This window comes from Canis lupus, chromosome 32 (assembly GCF_048164855.1).
Source record: "Canis lupus baileyi chromosome 32, mCanLup2.hap1, whole genome shotgun sequence".
Classification (NCBI taxonomy): domain Eukaryota; kingdom Metazoa; phylum Chordata; class Mammalia; order Carnivora; family Canidae; genus Canis; species Canis lupus.
In genome coordinates, this window is record NC_132869.1 from 17,761,666 (window position 1) to 17,780,481 (window position 18,816).

General features: G+C 39.7%; 1 protein-coding gene across 1 annotated transcript in view; it reads left to right on the plus strand.

The window, feature by feature from the left end:
- The first annotated feature begins 484 nt into the window (after positions 1 to 484).
- SLC24A5 (solute carrier family 24 member 5) overlaps positions 485 to 18,816 on the plus strand; it is a 28,270-nt gene continuing 9,938 nt past the window's right edge. The window contains exons 1-2 of the mRNA XM_072808250.1: positions 485 to 605; positions 1,309 to 1,488. Coding sequence (XP_072664351.1) covers positions 485 to 605; positions 1,309 to 1,488 — 301 coding nt within the window. The remainder of the gene's footprint in view (positions 606 to 1,308; positions 1,489 to 18,816) is intronic.

Genomic DNA, 18,816 nt, shown 5'->3' on the forward strand with positions numbered 1-18,816 from the left:
CTCTAGCCCTAACTGAAGAGGAGAGGCCCAAAAGAAACATAAAAACATGCCAATCTAGTCAAAGAATTCACATACACCAGCCGCAGCAACTTCTCGGAGGGAGGGAGGGCTGGAGAGGGCGAAATGGAGGAAGTTGCAAACTGAGGTCAGTCCAAATCTAGAGAAAGTCAAAATCACAGCTACTATGAAGACCAGTAAATCAAACCATGCCTTAAAGAGCAAGCTGCCTGGATCTGCCCTCGGGGACTACTACAGCTGTATCACATGAATCTTCTGCTCTGCTCCCCAGCTACCCCAGCCTCTCTGGAGCTTGGGGCTCCTAATCAGAGAAGCTTGTCTGGCTCCTTTCACCCTCCCTCCTGCACAGGCCTTGCTGAGATGTGTCCTGGGCAGGGCAGTGAGCAGGAAGGAGACTCCTCACATGATCCAGCTTATTCCTCCCTTTCACCCCTTCCCAAAGCAGCACACTGCAGTAAGAGCAGAAATGCAGGCGGAAGGGGGCCAGCGGTGGGCAAGAAGAGCTCTGCTCCTCGCCATCCTCTGGGCTACTGCACACTTGCCTCCTCCAGGTGCCTCTCTGCTCCAGCGTGTCCCAAGCGCCACAGGTAGGTGGACACTGGGGTCAGCTGCCCCCGCTGCTGCTGCCACAGAGGGAGGGACGAAGGGACAAAGAGAGGGAGATCTCACTTGACTCACTTTGGCTTATGCTCGCTCCTCTGATTTTAAGCATTTGGAATAATATCAAAGACTTTTGATCCTTCGAGTAAGTTCTCAAAGATAGCTCAGAAATCATTCATAGACATCATGAAGCAGGCAAGTCTCCAGTTTTTTATTGTTGGAGACTTTATCATGAAAGAGAATCTTCTTTCGTCTTAGAAATTCTCTCTGCAACAGTGGAGGATTCTTCACAGGCCTGTGGACAGCCTGGGCTCTGAAATGGGAAAATGAAATTGTACGGATAGTAGGAATCTTTCTCATCAGAGATATAGTTTCTCTTTGAGGAGGAGGAGGGATTCAGAATTCCCTTTTTGAAATAAAGCAGACAAGGAAGAGGGATCTCATGATTTTCTTTTTTCTAATTCTTTTACTATCATCAGCTTATTTCATTAAAGCTCCTTTTTGGGCTCCAAAGATTATTTTTTTTTAAAAGCTCTGCAAAGCTCTACATCATTTATACATTTTCACCAGGGTTCTTAAAATGCCACCCAGTTACTGCATACTTAGCGTTTTCTTAAGGAATTTCTCTTCATGGCCTTGGAACAAGTGACACAAGCATACTTCAAATTTTCACCTTCTTTTCCTTACCAGGAAATAGCACCCAATGTGTTATTTCTCCATCACTGGAATTTCCTGAAGGGTTTTTCACAAAACAGGAGCGCACAGATGGAGGCATCGTGATCTACTTCCTAATTATCCTTTACATGTTCGTGGCCCTGTCTATTGTCTGTGACGAGTACTTCCTACCCTCCCTGGAAATCATCAGTGAATGTAAGTGGCTGGAAATCTCCCCTAAAGCTTCCAAAATAGTTGTGCCACACATACGTGGCTGTCTTGAAAAACAGCTCAGCAACAATTTAGTCCATCTCAACTGGTTGCAGAGCATAGACTTCTGTGTTTCGGGGCCCTACCTTAAAACAACTGGCCTGCGTGTGGCTTTTCTTGGTAGTTAATGTGCAGCAGGGCATCTTATTTAAATGAGTACCCAGCAAGTATTATTATAATGACTATCTCCAGAAACTCTCTGTCTACTATACTGCCCGGCTGGCTGTTTGTTAGTAAACTGTTCTGAGTTTTCACATATGTGTGTTTGGTGTGTACTCCTAAGACAAAGCATGCCTGATGTTTGCCACTTTATACTTTAAAAAACTTTTTTTTTTTCAGTTTTACTCTAAAATTGTTGAAAGTTTTTTTAAAGGTAGATGGTAAACAACATTAAGGACTATCCTCCCCCTTTACCTTTCTCAGCCTTATGCTAGTAAGGAAACTAACCGATGTTTATGAACCAATAAACAAATAAATCCTGCATCCTATGCAAAGTGACCTCAGGCATCAGATTATTGTAAATTGAGTTTTACTAAAACTAAGTTCAGTTACTGTTTTCTGAATGTAAGATCTGCTGGGCCAAGCCCCTCTCTTCCATCCCTTCAGCCATGTGGATCACCCAGAACTCTGAGCACAGAGCTTTCATTGGTATACTGGCTTCTTAAAGTCAGGATATCAATGCTGATTCATTCATGCCATATACAACAAAAGTGCCAGCAGAAGTTTCCAGTGTGTCTCCAGCTTGGTGAGTGGAGTTGGCTGAGCATGCTCACCTCAGAGAATGTCAAAATTAAGGGGTAGGTTTCGAACTGCATGCTCACAGGAGTGCACAGAAAAGGTACCCTCTCCCCCCACCAAACAGACACACACACACACACACACACACACACACACACACACACTGCTAGCATTTCTTCCCAGAAAGAGAGAGCTAGAACATTAACTCTCTCTTTTCCCATGGCCCCAGACCCCTACCCCCGCTTAACTGCTAGTGATTTTCTCTCCTGTTCACTACATCACTGCAGTATCTTTAAGACCTAAAACAGGACCTGGCAAGAACACAGGCTCTCAACATGAATCTGTTTAAAGAAAAAAATTCATAAAACAGGTCAGGGTAAGTTTGTTATAGTTATTATCATTTAACATAAGTAGGTATAAATACAGCCATTTTTATATTGACATTCCATTTTACATCACCACTAATTTTTTTTTACTACAGATTAAATTACTTTAACATAGTATTTTTACTGAGATTGATGAAATGCAAGAAAAAAAGAAAGAAAAAAGTAAAATCACCTACATTTTCATCACTCAGATTCCTCACAGTCCCCATCTGGTGTATTTCCTTTCAGGCTTTTAGATCTTGCTATAGATAGAGTTTGAGTTTTTTTTCTTTTCCCTCATATTATTCTGCACATTTCCCCATATTATTAAATACTCTTCAAAAACATAATTTTTAATGGTAGCATGATTTTGTAAATTACTTAAGTACCTCACACTGGGTTTTATACATAGTAGGTATCCAGTAGAAATGTATCATGATTTTTAAAATTATTGATCTCTTTAGACATTTGTGGGGTTTTTTTTCATTCTTATTCTAAGAAATGTTGTGCTCATACTTGTATAAAATCTTTGCAAACTTCTCTGATAATTTTTTGATAAAGACGCTCAACTATGCATATTTCAAGCTTTATTTTATACCTTACCAAAAACACTTCACAAAAGGTGAACCAACTTAAACCTCCAGAATTGTGCGATAGTTTCCATTCCAGAAAACCATGAATAATAGCATTTCAAATGTCTTTGCTAATTGCTTTAAAATGGAATTTCACTTTATAAAATTTGTATTTATCCTATTATTTGTGAGATTGAAAACTTCATATTTATTGAAATTTGTGGTTTTGCTTTTTTTATTCATGTTCTAATAGGAAGGGATTTGTCTTTTTCTTATTGATTCCCAAGACTTTTTTTTTTTAATATAAAGATATTATGGGGCAGCTCAGGTGGCACAGCAGTTTAGCGGTGCCTTCAGCCCAGGGTGTGGTCCTGGAGACCCAGGATCGAGTCCCACGTCAGGCTCCTGCATGGAGCCTGCTTCTCCCTCTGCCTGTGTCTCTGCCTCTCTCTCTCTCTCTCTCTGTGTCTCTCATGAATAAATAAATAAAATCTTTAAAAATATATATAAGGATATTATCCTTTTTCTAATATAATTGTTATATCCTATGCTTTTCCATTGTTTGCTGTTTGCATTTGTATTTTATGTGTTTATCCCATTGAAGTTTACAGATCTTTAAGTAAATTTATAAATATGTTCCTTTATGATTCTCCTTTTGGTTTTATACTTACACATTTATCCCCAGGTCATAAAAATTGTCATATTTTCTTTTACTTGTAGTTTCTTTTTTTTTTTTATTTTTTGACATTTCTTTCTTTCACTGAGAACTTGTTTTACTATAGGATGCATTGCAATTTTTTCAGAAAGTTATCGATTTTCATATACTAAATTCATATATATACACACATATATATTCATATATACATATGTCCATAAATAAATATATATGTGTGTGTGTGGGTATATGTGTGTGTGTATATATATATATATATATATATATATATATATATATATAGAACATCTGCTTCTATACTCTTAAACTTCTAATAATCTATTTGTTTGCCCTTGTGCCAGGACTGCACCTTTAATTAGAAAACCTACATACGTCATGTTAACTATACTAACAATATATTTTATGTATTTATTTTATTTTTTAAAATACTTATTTATGTTAGAGAAAGAGAGCTCAAACAGGAGAGGCGCAGAAGGAGAGGGAGAGAGAGAACCCAAGGAGACTTCATACTGAGTGCCTGATACAAGACTTGATCTCATGACTCCGAGATTATGACCTGAGCCGCTGGGGCACCTGGGTGGCTCAGTCAGTTAAGCTTGCAACTCTTGAGTTTGAGGATTTTTCTGTACATGTTTTCTGCACATTTCCCCATATTATTAAATGTTGGTAATGGTCTCAGGGTTGTGAGATTGAGCCATGTTGGCCTCTGAGCTCAGCATGGAGTCTCCTAAATTTCTGTCTCCCTCCCTCTCTGCCTCTCCCTCCCCCCCCCACCTTCTGCCCCAGGCTCACACACTCTCTTTCTCAAAGATAAACAAATAAATCTTTAAAAACAAAACAAAACAAAAGCTAAGAAATTTTAAATTCAAGGCACTTTTCTAGCCCTGCAGAAGAAACTGCATTAAAATTAAAATTTGGATTGCTACTTCAAAATAATCTTCATTAAGTGACTTCATTGAATATTTATGATAATGACTTCTACCAGGCCACTTGTGGAATTATTTTGAAACATCATCAGCAGACAAGTGAATCGCTCTTTGCTCTGAAATATAATACAGTAGCTATTATGAATGTGTAAATTCAGAACATGGCCCACAATTCTGATGTGTGGGAGGTGCGGGGTGGGGTGTAGTCCCCCCAAGAGGAAGCAATTCTGATGCTATTTACCCAGAGGATAGTATCAGATTCCAGACTGTCCCCTCCCTTGGTCCTCACTGACTCAGATGCCATTTGCAAGCCCAAATTATTACCTGTGCTTCTGACTGACTGGCTGTTGGGAGTTCCAATGACACCCTTTTTGGGTTTCAAATACCAGGCATAAGTCTGGGTTGTTACCTATACTTCTGACCAACTGGCTATAAATCAGAGGTTCCCATGACCCCCTCCTCGGGTTCAAGTAATTTGCTAGAGTGGCTCACTGAACGCAAGAGAAATATTCTCCTTACCTAGCTTACTAGTTTATTATAAAAGAATATAACTCAGGAACAGCCAAAGGTGGAGAGATGCCTGGGCAAGGTACTAGAAAAGGGAGCAGAGCTTCCATGCCCTCTCCAGGCATGTCACTCTCCCAGCTCTCCAAACCCCATCTTTTTGGGTTTTTTTATGGAGGCTTCATCACATAAGCATTATTGATTACATCATTGACCACTGGCAATTGGTTCAGCCTCCAGCCCTTCTCCTTTCTGTGGAGGCTTGGAGGTAGGACTAAAAGTTGCCACCCCCTAATCACATGGTTTGTTCCCTTGGCAACCAGCAGCCATCCTTAGATGGTGACCAAAATATACTTCATTAACATAACAAAAGACACCTTTGTCACTCTCCATATTTAGGAATTTCCAGGGCTTTGGGGAGCTGTGAACCAGGAACTATGGATGAAAAGCAAATATATATTTTTTTATAAATCAACAATATCACAGCCCACCTCCTGGTCTTCACACACATATCCCCCTAATGCCAAAACAATCATAGCAGTCAAAAGATACTGGCACAGGGGAGCACCTGGGTGTTTCAGTCGTTGAGCATCTGCCTTTGGCTTGGGTCATGATCTCAGAGTCCTGGGATCAAGCCCCACATTGGGGGTCCCTGCTTGGAGGAGAGTCTGCTTCTTCCTCTCCCTGTGCCCCTCTCCACTGCTCATGCACATGTGCGTGTGCGGGCGCTCTCTCTCTCTCTCTCTCTCTCTCTCTCTCTCTCAAATAAATAAATGAATCATCTAAAACAAAAAAACAAAACAAAACAAAAAGATGCTGGCACATTACTAGACCCTCATTCAGTCCTTAGTAACTAACTACCCAGTCCACCATGCCGGTCTAGATCAGGGGCAGCAAAGTCACTAGCAAGACCCTCTCCCTCAGTCCATTCCTGATCACACAACGCAAGGTCACTCTGGCGCACTGAGTAGTGAGCTACTTTTATCACAAGCAATATGGCTGAATTAATCCCAATTTGGCAGAGGGAGTGAAGGTACATCCTATCCCATGGGGCTCTCAGGAATTGTGACATAAAGGTTAAAAACATAGTTACAGTTTCCGGCTCAGCAATCCTCCCTGCTTCTAGCCCTTGTAACTACAAGGACCAGTGCATCTAGCAGGAGGGCAAAACAAACAAAACGAAAGTTGAGGTGATGTGAGGAAGAAAGAATATAGCAGCTTCCCTTCCCGCTCTTGCCCAGATCCACCAGAAAAAAAGCAGCTACCTCGTGGGGCCACACCTTCAGGACTCCTCATATTGAGGGTGAGCACACACTGGTGAAGACTTGTGAGCCAGTCCTTCAGGCCTTTTTCTTCCTGTTTTCAATAACCAATGTTTCAGTCATTGGTTATGTCAACCACTCCAATTCTCTATCAAATTTATCTCTCTGCCCATTGTTGGATATTATGGGCTGTAAAATGGGTTCCTCAGTCTGAAGAAGTGATGGTCAGTAATCCAAATCCATGTAATATCTTTTGCTCCTGTTCTTTTGTAGTATTTTGAGCATTTGCATCTAATATCAGGGAAGCAAAGCCCAGTCTGGAGGCAGCGAATACTCCTGTCAGGACCCACTGGTAGCCCCCAAAGGCCACCAGCATCAATCTCACTTGCCAGCTACATTCAGGACCTTCTCCCCAGGGAATCTACCACATAGCCATCCACAGTCTCCATCTCTCTTGTTGGTAGATAGAGCAGCTCTTATTGGTATTTTGTGCTTCAGAGGGTGCAAGAACAATGTGTCTGGCTTCAGCCCATCTTTGCACTACTGCAGACCCTCCTGTCTACTCATTTCATGGACCAGTCAGCCATCTCAAGGGAGCATACAGGGATATCTACTTATCAATTTCAATCGCCTTCCAAACTTGGAAGGGCATTCTTCTTATAGGCTTCTTCTCTAATACACCTTTCAAATGTTCAGAGTGATTTCCATAGGGTTATGTCTTATATGGGCACACCTTTAGTACTCAGGTTTCTATTGCCTTTCTAATCTGATCATACAGCCAGGCCAATGGACACTGTCCCGGAAACTTCTCTTCTCCACCCACTGCCCATTTTACCCACTCTTGCACAAAAGGTCCTCAGTGAGGGGTCAACCCAAGAGACCCTGGCTCCTTTGGGAATCTTTGATTCATCTGCCTGACCACTGCTCCAGGTGACTGCTGGTCCATTTTCTCATAGTAATCTCTACCTTCCAGTTTTTAAAATTTCCCAGACAGAGGTAAATACAGCAGAATTGTTTGGGGTCCTTTAATGGTGGGTGACCAATACTGGGTCCCACTGGCCCACAAACCTTAGGTTATGCTGCATGAAAACTTTTGTTTATACCCCATCAATGTGTTCTTTATTCACCCCATTCTCTAGTAACCATCTAAAGATTTCCACCCTGCTGGGACAAGTCCCACCACTCTCCTTTCTGATTCCTTTGTTTTGTCCCTTTCTATATTTGCTTTGTTAATGTATTTCTTAATAACCTTCTAGAAATTTTTACCTTCTTGCAAACAGTCCCTTAACTCTCCCCTTGGTTTTCCCCATTTTCTTATTAAATAACCTGATGCTTTTATTAGCATCTGTAAGACCAAGGCGGGGAAGCTTAGCACATTTGATAAAGATTCCCTGTTTTTCTGTTTTGCAACAATAAGGTTATATGGGGTGCTCATGTGGGGAGGACCCTCTTAATCACAGCATTTATCATGATGTGGGTAATGGACATATTCAGGGGGTGAATATCCTAATCTTCATAAAACCAATCCCACATGGCTTACATACAGAACATTATCATTGGCTTCATTAGGGATGTTCCACTTTGACATTTATAGGGAAAATTGGGCAGTCTCCCTTCTCAGGGTAACCAGACCTTTCCAAGGCTTTTCTCCAGTCCTCTAGGCTGGCTGCTCCCTCTGGAATAACCTCCTATATGTATGGATCACGTATGGCCATCTGTGATTTTTCCATAGTGAGACATTTGTCCCATATCAACCCAAACATGCTCTTTCGCTCTGCAGCATTCAAAACCAGACATAGCCCCCAACTCACTCTCACAATCCCCTTCAGTAAAGATTCCTCATGAAGTTACTGATACTCATCCACAAAATGAAACAATTCCTTCATACTATACCCTCTGGTTTCAATGGTTTCTTGGTTTTGCTGTTGCTCCCTATTGACCTCCTACTTGGTAACCAGAAGTCTTAGAAGTACTTTTTGCTGCCCCTGCATAATTTCCCCCTTGTTGAGTGGCCTTGAGGCCAGTAGCCTACACACAGACTCACAGAAATCTGAGCTTGGTCTAGCATCAAGTCTGACCAGACAGTCTCTTTTACTTTTAGTTTAGCCATTACAGATAACAATAACCAAGAGGTAGATGATTTTGCCTTTTTCATAGACTTTGCATTTCCTTATGCATCAAGTGAACCAACCGCAAGAGTTGGATCCATCTTTAAATTCCTGATAACTTTCACCATTAGTAACCTTTACTTTTAGTAACTAAGCACAGCACAGTTCTGCTCCATACCATGGGTGACCAAGTGGCCACCCAGAAATCAAAGGTTCCTCATCCCCTGTCCTTTCACTCTTTTTCTTCCCAAAGAAAAAAAGAAATCAAAGGTTCCTCATCCCCTGTCCTTTCACCCTTCTTCTTCTCTGTGAGCCAAGGCCATTCTAGAAAAATCCCACTTCACTGATACCAAACTCAATAGGTTCTGAACCCAATTCCAACGTATATGAATGGAAGGTTGGCAGGGTGGGGGTGGAGGGGTCCCCACACCAACAAAAGCAATGCTCAGACAACAGCAGGGTGTCCAAGAACCCAGTTCAATTCTGACAGTATTTATCTGGAGATGGCATCAGATTCCACACATTAAGGGCTCAGTCCTACAAGAGTGCTCCCCACACCCCATTTCAGATGCCAGTTGCAAGCCTGTGCTTCTGAACAATTAGCTATAGATTAGGGATTCCAACAACCCCCTCCTTGGGTTGCAGACACCAGTCATAAGCCCAGGTTGTTACCCTTACTTCTGACCAACTGGCTGTATATCAGAGATTCCCACAACCTCCTCCTTGGGTTCAATTAATTTGCTAGGGTGGCTCACAGAACTCAGGGAAACATTTTACTTACTAGATTACTGGTTTATGAGAAATTATATATATATAATTATATATATTATATATATATATACACACACATATATATATAATAATATTATATAATAGCCAGATGAAAGAGATGCATAAGGTCAGGAAAAGGCACAGAACTTCTACCCTCTTTGCACCTCCACATATTCACCAACATGGGAGCTCTCCAGGAAGGTCCTTTTGGATTTTATGGAGACTTCATTACATAGGCACGACTGAATAAATCATTGACCATTGGCAACGGATTCAACCTCCAGTCCCTCTCTCCTTCCTAGACGCCAGGGGTGGGATTGAAATTTGTAACCCTCTAATTACAAGGCTGGTTCTTAAGTGGGACCCAAAAGTCATCTTGTTAACGTTAGCAATAGATTCCTTCATCACTGGGAATACTTAGGAAATTCCAAGGGTTAGGGAGCCTGAATCAGTAACTGTCGCTGAATATATATATGGGAAATAATATTTTTGGTCAACTGAATGACCAAATATATATTTCTTATAAATCACAATATTACATGGGTGATTGATGGATGCTCATGTTGCTGCTAAATCTTCTTCAGCCGCTAGGAATTGACCCTGGTCTTGAGTACTGAAAATCCTGGTAACAAAATGAGATAGAAATAGTACTGGCTCAATTCATTTTTTAAATGGCTATAAATTAATTCTGCCATTTCTCCTTTCAATGTCTAGCTTGGTCTCATCCAAATTAGAACATCAACAATAAAAAACAATTTCCCTGGAATTTGTTTACAGCCACAGAAACTGGCATCAGAGAAGTCTGCAAATGCTTTTACACTTCCCCATAGTTCTTTGATGAGCATTGAGTTGTAATAATTCCACACATTTTGTCAACTAATAAGGATTAATATAATCCTGAAAACAGTTTACTGAAGCATTCCACAATGTGCTGCAGTGTTATTATTCATTTATATATTTATTTATTAGCTATTTATCATAAAACAATTATAGAAGACCAAGCATGGTACTAAATTAAATAGAGATGGTTTCATTTAGTCTTTACAAAAACCCTACCAAGTCAGGACTATAGATTATTGGTTTTACTGATGAGAAAACTGAAGCTCAGATAACTGCTACACAGCCTGGGTGCGCCTGGGTGGTGGCTTAGTCAGTTATGTGTCAGACTCTTGGTTTCAGCTCAGGTCATGATTTCATGGGTTGTGGGATTGAGCCCCACCTCAGGCTCCTTGCTCAGCAGGGGGTCTGCTTATAAGATTCTCCCTCTGCCTTCCTCCCTCAACCTGCCCCCACCCCTCCTTGTGCTCTCTCCAAATCTTTAAAAGAAAGACTACACAGTCTGAACACTGCAGAGCCTGCTCTCTCTAATGCCAACCTCCAAGAATGTTCTCAATTGCTGTATAATATTACACATCGTTATTTGAGGTTAGCTGTCATAATATGGTTGTTTTAGAAGAACTGTTCTTTTAAACAGTCTTAAATGGTGTTTTTCTATCAAGGGCACTGGAATTTTGACCAAAAGAATATATCAAATACCTCTTATTACTATGGAAGAAGTATACTACAAAATAAAGAGAATCTGCTGAATTCCTAAAAAACAAAAACAAAAACAAAAACAAAAAAAAAACAGTTTAGACTTTAGGCAACCTGTTGGAGGTTGTAAATTAATGTTATAAACACTTGCCCACAGTACAATAATTAGATTCTGAGGCCTAAGCATTTTGTCTAGGATTTCTATGAGTTCATGGGACCTAATCATCATGTATGATGCAATGACTTTCTGTAGGGTGCATACTCTGAGTCCCAACTTAGAACATGATGGGAGAATTGGCAGGATCCAGGCCCACCCCAACCCTATCACCCCATCACCCCCTCTTTAACTCACCAGCAATGGTTTGTTTGGTCAGCAGAAAGGTCTTCAGCAAGATGAAGACTAGAGGGGCTCAGGACGGGAGTTTCTGTGGAGAGGACGAGCAGGAGGTCATGGATGGCAGAGCCTCTCACTGATACCCTTGCTGGGCCTTTCTCTGCCTGTAGTTATCTATATTGATCTGGCAATTTCTTCTAGAGCCACCACCACCTGCGGCTTCTTCCAGCAAGGATCTTTGCTTTCTCCTTGCCCTACTCATGATATCACAGAAGTCACATGGGCTCTCCTATCCATCCCACATACCTCTGTTAGACAATCTGAGATATTTTGCTGTCATCTTAACTTTGTAGCACCCATACAAGAAAAGGCTGTTGCTATACTCTCTTCCTCTAATCCCATCTTCTTTCACATCCATTTAGGTACTATAGGAAAAGAGGTTAATGATGATTCTCTGAACATAGAGGAATGATGTGAAATTAATTCCACATCATAGAGGGAATAAAAATCACCCTCTAGTTGTCCAGAGCATTTTACCTTTGGTGAGAAGACCTAGTTTCTGAATTGGGAAATAGGATGAGGATTCAGGGGAAGGGGTTAAAAAGTGTCATCAGAGGTAGAATGTTATTTGAGCTCAATGGTAAAGAATAAACTTAAGGGAGCTCCCTCATCCCCACCAGCTGTGTTCCTCTAGACTCATACTTGGTGTATATGCTGAGGTGTGTGTGTGTGACAGAGACCCAGGGAAGGAGACAGTTCATAGAACTGTGTGCTGAAACAGGAGGAAATATAAGTAAAATGCTTATACAACAACCTAGCATATACAGTAAACATTCACTAAATATTCATTATTACATAAGAACACAGACTATAATCCTTTACTCAGCAAAGATGGAAGCACAGAAGGTGAGTGATCAAAGTCAGTATGAGTATGTTTGGGGGAAAATGCCAAATCTAGGGCGCATCTTCTAGAGCCTGAAAACTAAGTTTAAGGCAAATAAAGGAAGTACTACCTTCACAAGGTAGGAAGTAAGTTTATGAAACCCACTCTTTTATCTGACCTAACAATCCTTGTGGCAACTTTAAATGATACCTCAAATATCTTTGGAATATTCTGTTTAGAGTTCCTTTTATTTCTCTTACATTAAAATCCGTACTATTTTATTCTACCTTTGGCAATCTTCCCTTGTTTAAAAAGTGATATCTTTATTTTTCATTTAAATATAATATTTCATATATTATAAATTAAAATATAATATAAACCATATTAGCTTATAGCCCAAATAGATGGTCTCTCATCTCTACAAGCAGTTCAGTTTTAGAAACAATAAAATTTCAGTATAAAGCCAAAATAAATCCTTTTTATGTATCCTTTTGGTAGGTAATGGGGCTCTCTTAGAGATATCTAACCACTGTTTAGAGCAGCTTCCTTTACCTTTTTCCAAGGTAACTACATAGAAAACTGAGGACCCTTTGGGACTGGTCACTTGATACAGCCCAAAGTCCACCATAATCTGGCTAAGACACTTTTCTTTTTAAAGTTACACTAACATACTACTCAGAAATGCGAATCCCTCCATCATGCCAATCCTTTGAGGTATAACATGTCTTAAGTGGAAATTATCTTAATAAGGTATTGGGGAAACATACTTAAATAAAACATTTAATTTTTTATTAAAAATTTATTTGTATTCATTCTGCTTTGAACTAATGTTTGCCCATGTTCATTTCAATGTTATGTTTCAGAAATAGACAATAAGAAAGAAATGCAAGTTTTAATTCCACGTAGAATTGGTTCTAAATTGATAAAATTGAAAGAGAGCTGAATAATTCCGTGAGTGTGGCATTTGGATAGCCTACAGTTTCAGGGGATTGTTTGATTCTTAATCCTCATGAAATTTACAGAGGCAAAGCCTTCCCAAAGAACAAAGAATCTAAGAATAGTGCTTCCTCCCTGCCACAAAGACACTCATCCTCCTCTCATGAGCATTTTCATCCTGTTTTTCTTTGTTTTTTTTTTTTTTTTAAGATTTTATTTATTCATGAGAGACAGAGAGAGAGAGGCAGAGACATAGGCAAAGGGAGAAAGGCTCCGTGCAGGGAGCCTGACATGGGACTCGATCCCGGGTCTCTGGATCATACCCTAGGCTGAAGGCGGCACTAAACCGCTGAGCCACCCGGGCTCTCCTCATCGTGTTTTTCTTTTCTAAGTTGTGGCTTCTTTGGATTGCACCTAAATCTACCTCAGGTGTCTGGATCTAAATAAATGCCAAGTTTTCTGGGTGTATTACCAAGATGCTACTGCAGAAACAGGCAATAGTAATAATAATAATAATAATAATAATAATAATAATAATAGTAGTAATAATAATAAAGCCATGCATTAATCTCTTCACTTTACCTATATGGATAACTGAAAGAGGAGCTTTCTAGAGTAAAAAAGAGCTAGGTGCCCATCCCATCTCTGCAATTACTACCTATGTGACCTTGGGCAAGTTATGGAGTTAACACTGAGATAACTGTAAGGTCTGGAGATAAAATGTCTTGTGCATATGTTATTCATAGGCTTAGAGCAGGTGGAAATTCACTATAATACTATAGGCTGGGGGTTGGTGGGTGTCCTAAGTGGAATTAAGCCTTTTAAAAGCATTATGTAGGGTTTCAGCATTTATTCCATCAGAGCTCAGAAAAAATGTGAAGTGGGTAACTATAAAAAACTCAAGATGTTTGTATTTATTGTTTAAAAAACATCACGGAATATATATATATATATATATATATATATATATATATATATATATACACATATACACACACACAGTGCATTGAGAAGCTAGGCATTTAGTCTAATGATGCTAAAGCTTTACTCAAAAAAATTCTAAAAATATATTTAAAATTAATGTCAGAACCAGTTTTGCAAATCATAAAAAAAAAAAAGCCAGTTTGCTGTCACACTTCATTTTGGATCCAAAATAAAACTACACAGAATGACTACCATCCAAGTCACTAGAGTTGGGTCTGAATGACCTTTGATCAGTTCCAAAACTTAAATCCAAATCCATTCACAGAGCATGAAAATTTGCTATCACTGGAGACTTTCTAAAATTGTGCCAGAGGATGCCAAATCACATATATATAGCTTATGCTTGTAAGTCTGTTAAAATATACATCAGGAAAATGACTGGAAATACATTAAAATGATAGCAGTGGTTAAAACACAATGGTAATCCCCTTCCATATTTCCACTCTATCTCCTAAATTTTCAATAATGTAGGGGTTTTTTAATTAAAAGAAACTTATTTTAACAATAAGAGTATAGAGTCTGAAAGCACAGAATCTAGGTTCTGTATTTTGATAAAAATTGATAAAATTAGAAGATACCTCAAAGATCATGTCATCCAATACTCCATTTACAGATGGCAAAACACAAGTCTTGTCTGAATGACTTGTCTGAAGTCACATACTAAGGCAGGGCCAGAATACGGGTCTCCATTTTAAACTCTTCCTACTGTATTATATTTCCAAAAGAGAGTTTTCAAAAACTGTTATAAGCTTTTCAACATGACATCAGAAAAGAGAACATGCTTAAGAAAAAGCCTGATGAATTTTGGTCCAAGTCGTGGTCCCCATGGACCACAGCTCATTATCATGAAGTTGCACTTTATATAAACAATATAATGACATCTAAACCTATAAAGAAAACTCACCTTGAACGGTTCTCCTATATCCTGAAGGAAATGTGATTATTCCTTTAGAGTAATAAAGAGGAAAAAAGTAATAGCTCTGGGGGGAATAAAACCAGAAAAATTTATCTTTAATAATAAACTATAGCAGAGAGAAATGCTACCCAAAGGTCAGTGAAGACAAAGTCACTCTATTCTAAAGTTCAAAGGTATAAACCATTTTACAAAATATGCTTAGAACCTTAAGATATAACTTGTTAAAATATCTTTGAAATTTTATACATCCATCTTTACAGAATCTTTCCTTTCATAACTCAATTAGAGCCCAGTGAATAGCAATAAGCTTTATCGTTACTGCCTTTTGATAGTGAAAGTGTTCAGAAGGGCCACTTATTTTCCCACCTTGCAACAAACAGCTCAATAGATCACCTTTTCCCTCCTGAGATTGAAGTTTTCTAATGAAGCGTTCTTCAGCTAACATTAAGCAAAGATTGGTCATACACTCTTCAGCTGCACCAAGTTTGAACATTTAGTTCAAAATAAAGCATTTTGTTTTTTCAACTTCATCCACATGAATGATCAGTTCTGATCTGATTAAAGAATTCATGATAATATCCAATGTCACTAAATTGATACATCCTCTGGAATACGCTGGAAAACTTCCAAAGTATCCCTGACTCCTGGTAACTATTATTTCCCCTAGGAATGACCAGAATGGAGGTAGTTATATGCCCATGCCAAGAATCAGGGAAGAAAATAACTCAGTCACCCATCATGATATAATTGGCTTGCCTGAGTGCCATTTTTATGTTGTGTTTCTGTGGTGAAACAGAAATAGCATTGGATTTAGAAACAACAGACTCAGGGTTTATGCCTTAACTCCTCACATCGAAGATCTTTACTATCCGTGTAACTGAGTTACTTAACTTCCCGGACCTATGTCTTCATAGGTAAAATGGAAATACCACCACTCATATCTGAGGATAATTGAGATTTTTAAATTATGAATATGAAAGTGAATTGTATACCATGATAGTAAGATATCATTTATTTCATTCCTAAAATGAAAACAGTTAATTACAGAGCAATATGCTTTATCATACTATATTTTAAATTTTATGGCCAATTTGTCCTACTACACATCACAGGGATGGATGGATGGATGGATGAATGGATGGACAGAAGACAGATTCTTTTTTTTTTTTTTTTAAAGATTTTATTTGTTTATTCATGAGAGGCAGAGAGAGAGATAGAGACACAGGCAGAGGGAGAAGCAGGCTCCATGCAGGGAGCCTGACATGGGACTCAATCCCGGGTCTCCAGGGTCACACCCTGAGCCAAAGGCAGATGCTCAACCGCTGAGCCACCCGGGCTGCCCAGAAGACAGATTCTAACCAGCAAAAGAAATGTTATGAAATATGTTCCACAAAACAGGACCTCTCTACCTTCATTCATTACTGCAACACGTTCATCAAGCAACATGACCAAAGGCAAAATAGTGAGGAATCATTCAACTATCCTAACAGAACTTTTCACAACAGAGGCCTAAAAGGTGGCAAAAGAGCTCAACCTCCAGCTAGTTGGGACTCTGAGGCCAAACAACCCCAAGACAAAAAAGATAACTGGGGCTGGGATCATTGACAGGCAGTGTGTGGATGACTTTCCAAGCACTTCCCATATCTTTCAAGATAAAGGCCAAAATCCTTGCTAGGATTTACAAGTCTTACATGATCTGGCCACTTACTACCTTTTACCTTATCACCTACTGCCATCCCTTCACACTTTTTATTCCAGACACGCCAGTCTTTTTCTGTTTCTTGACCACCCAGGCTGGCCACCACCGTGGAATCTTTGCACTCACTCCTGCCTAGAGCACTATTACCTCAGGTTCAGGAACACCTCAGGTATTGCCAGTTTGGTTCCAGACCACCACAACAGAGCACAAATACCACAAATAAAGTGAGATGAATGTTTTGGTGGCCCAGTGCGTTAAAAAGTTATGTTTATATTGTGTGCAATAGCATTATGACTAAAAAAGATGTTCATACCTTTATTTTAAAATACTTTGCTAAAAAAATACTATTATCTGAGACGTCAGTGCTGGTAGAGGGGCCTGCCTCAGTGTTGATGGCTGCTGACCTTGGATGGTGTTTGCTGGGGTAGCAGTGGCAATTTCTTAAAATAAGACAATGACCTTTGCCACACTGATGGACTCTTCCTTTCATGACTAATTTCTCTGTAGCGTGCAATGCTGTTTGATAGCAATTTACCCACACTAGAATTTCTTTAAAAATTGGAGCCCATCCTCTCAAACCCTGCTGCTGCTTTATCAACTGAGTTTATGCAATATTTTCAATCCTCTGTTGTCATTTCAACAGTCTTCCCAGCATTTTCACCAGGAGAGGATTCCATCTCAAGAAACCACTTTGCTCAGCCATAAGAAGCAACTCCTCATCCATTGTAGTTTTATGGTGAGATCGCAGCATTCAGTCACATCATGAGGCTCTACTTCTTATTCTAGGTCTCTTGCTATTCCTACCAATTCTGCAGGTACTTCCTCCACTGAAATCTTAAACCCCTCCCTCAGTTATCCATGAACGTTGTAATTAACTTCTTCCAAACTCCTGTTCTGTTGGTATTTTGATCTCTTCCCATGAATCATGAATGCTTTTAATGGGATCTAGTATAGTGAGTTCTTTCCAGAAGGTTTTCAATAAACTTTGCTGGGATCCATCAGAGTAATCATTATCTATGGCAGCTATAGTCTTACAAAATATGCTTCTTATAAATAATAAGACCTAAAAGTTGAAATTACTTCTTAACCCATGGGCTGCAGAATGGATGCTGTGTTAGCATGAAAACAACACTCATCTCATACATCTCCATCAGAACCTTTGGGTGACCAGGTGCATTGTCAATGAGCAGTCATATTTTGAAAGGAATCTTTTTTTCTGAGCAGCAGGTCTTTTTAAAAAAAAAGATTTTATTTATTCATGAGAGACACAGACTAAGAGGGAGAGGCAGAGACATAGGCAGAGGGAGAAGGCTGCTCCTCGCAAGGAGCCCGATGTGGAACTTGATCCCTGATCCCGGGATCACAACCCCAGCTGAAGGCAGGCGCCCAACCGCTGAGCCACCCGGGTGTCCCTGAGCAGCAGGTCTTAACAGTGGGCTTAAAATATTCAGTAGACAATGTTGTAAATAAATGTGCTCTCATCTAGGCTTTGTTGTTCCACTGATAAAGCCCAGGCAGAGTAGATTTAGCATCATTCTTAAGGGCTCCAGGATTTTCAGAATGGTCAATGAGCACTGGATTCAACTTAAAGTCACCAGCTGCATGAGCTCCTAACAAGAGTCAACTTGTCTTTGCAGCCTTGAAGCCAGGCTTTGACTTCTCCTCTCTAGTTACGGAAGTCTTAGAGAGCATCTTCTTCCAATAGAACACTGTCTTCATTGAAAATCTGTTGTTTAGTGTAGCCACCTTCATTAGTGATCTTATTAGCTAGATCTTCTGGATCACATGCTGTACCTTCTACATCAAGCCTTGCTGCTTCACCTTGCAGTTTTATGTCATGGAGATGGCCTCTTTCCTTAAATCACATGAACCACCTCTAGTGGCCTCAAAATTTTGTTCTGCATCTTCCTCACCTCTCTCAGCCTTCACAGAATTAAAGGGAATTAGGGTTTTGCTGGATTCGGCCTTAGCTTAAGAGTATATTGTATCTGGTTTGATCTTCTATCCAGACCACTAAAATTTCCTATCAGCAATAAGCCTGTTTTCACTTTCTTACCTTCTGTGTGTTCA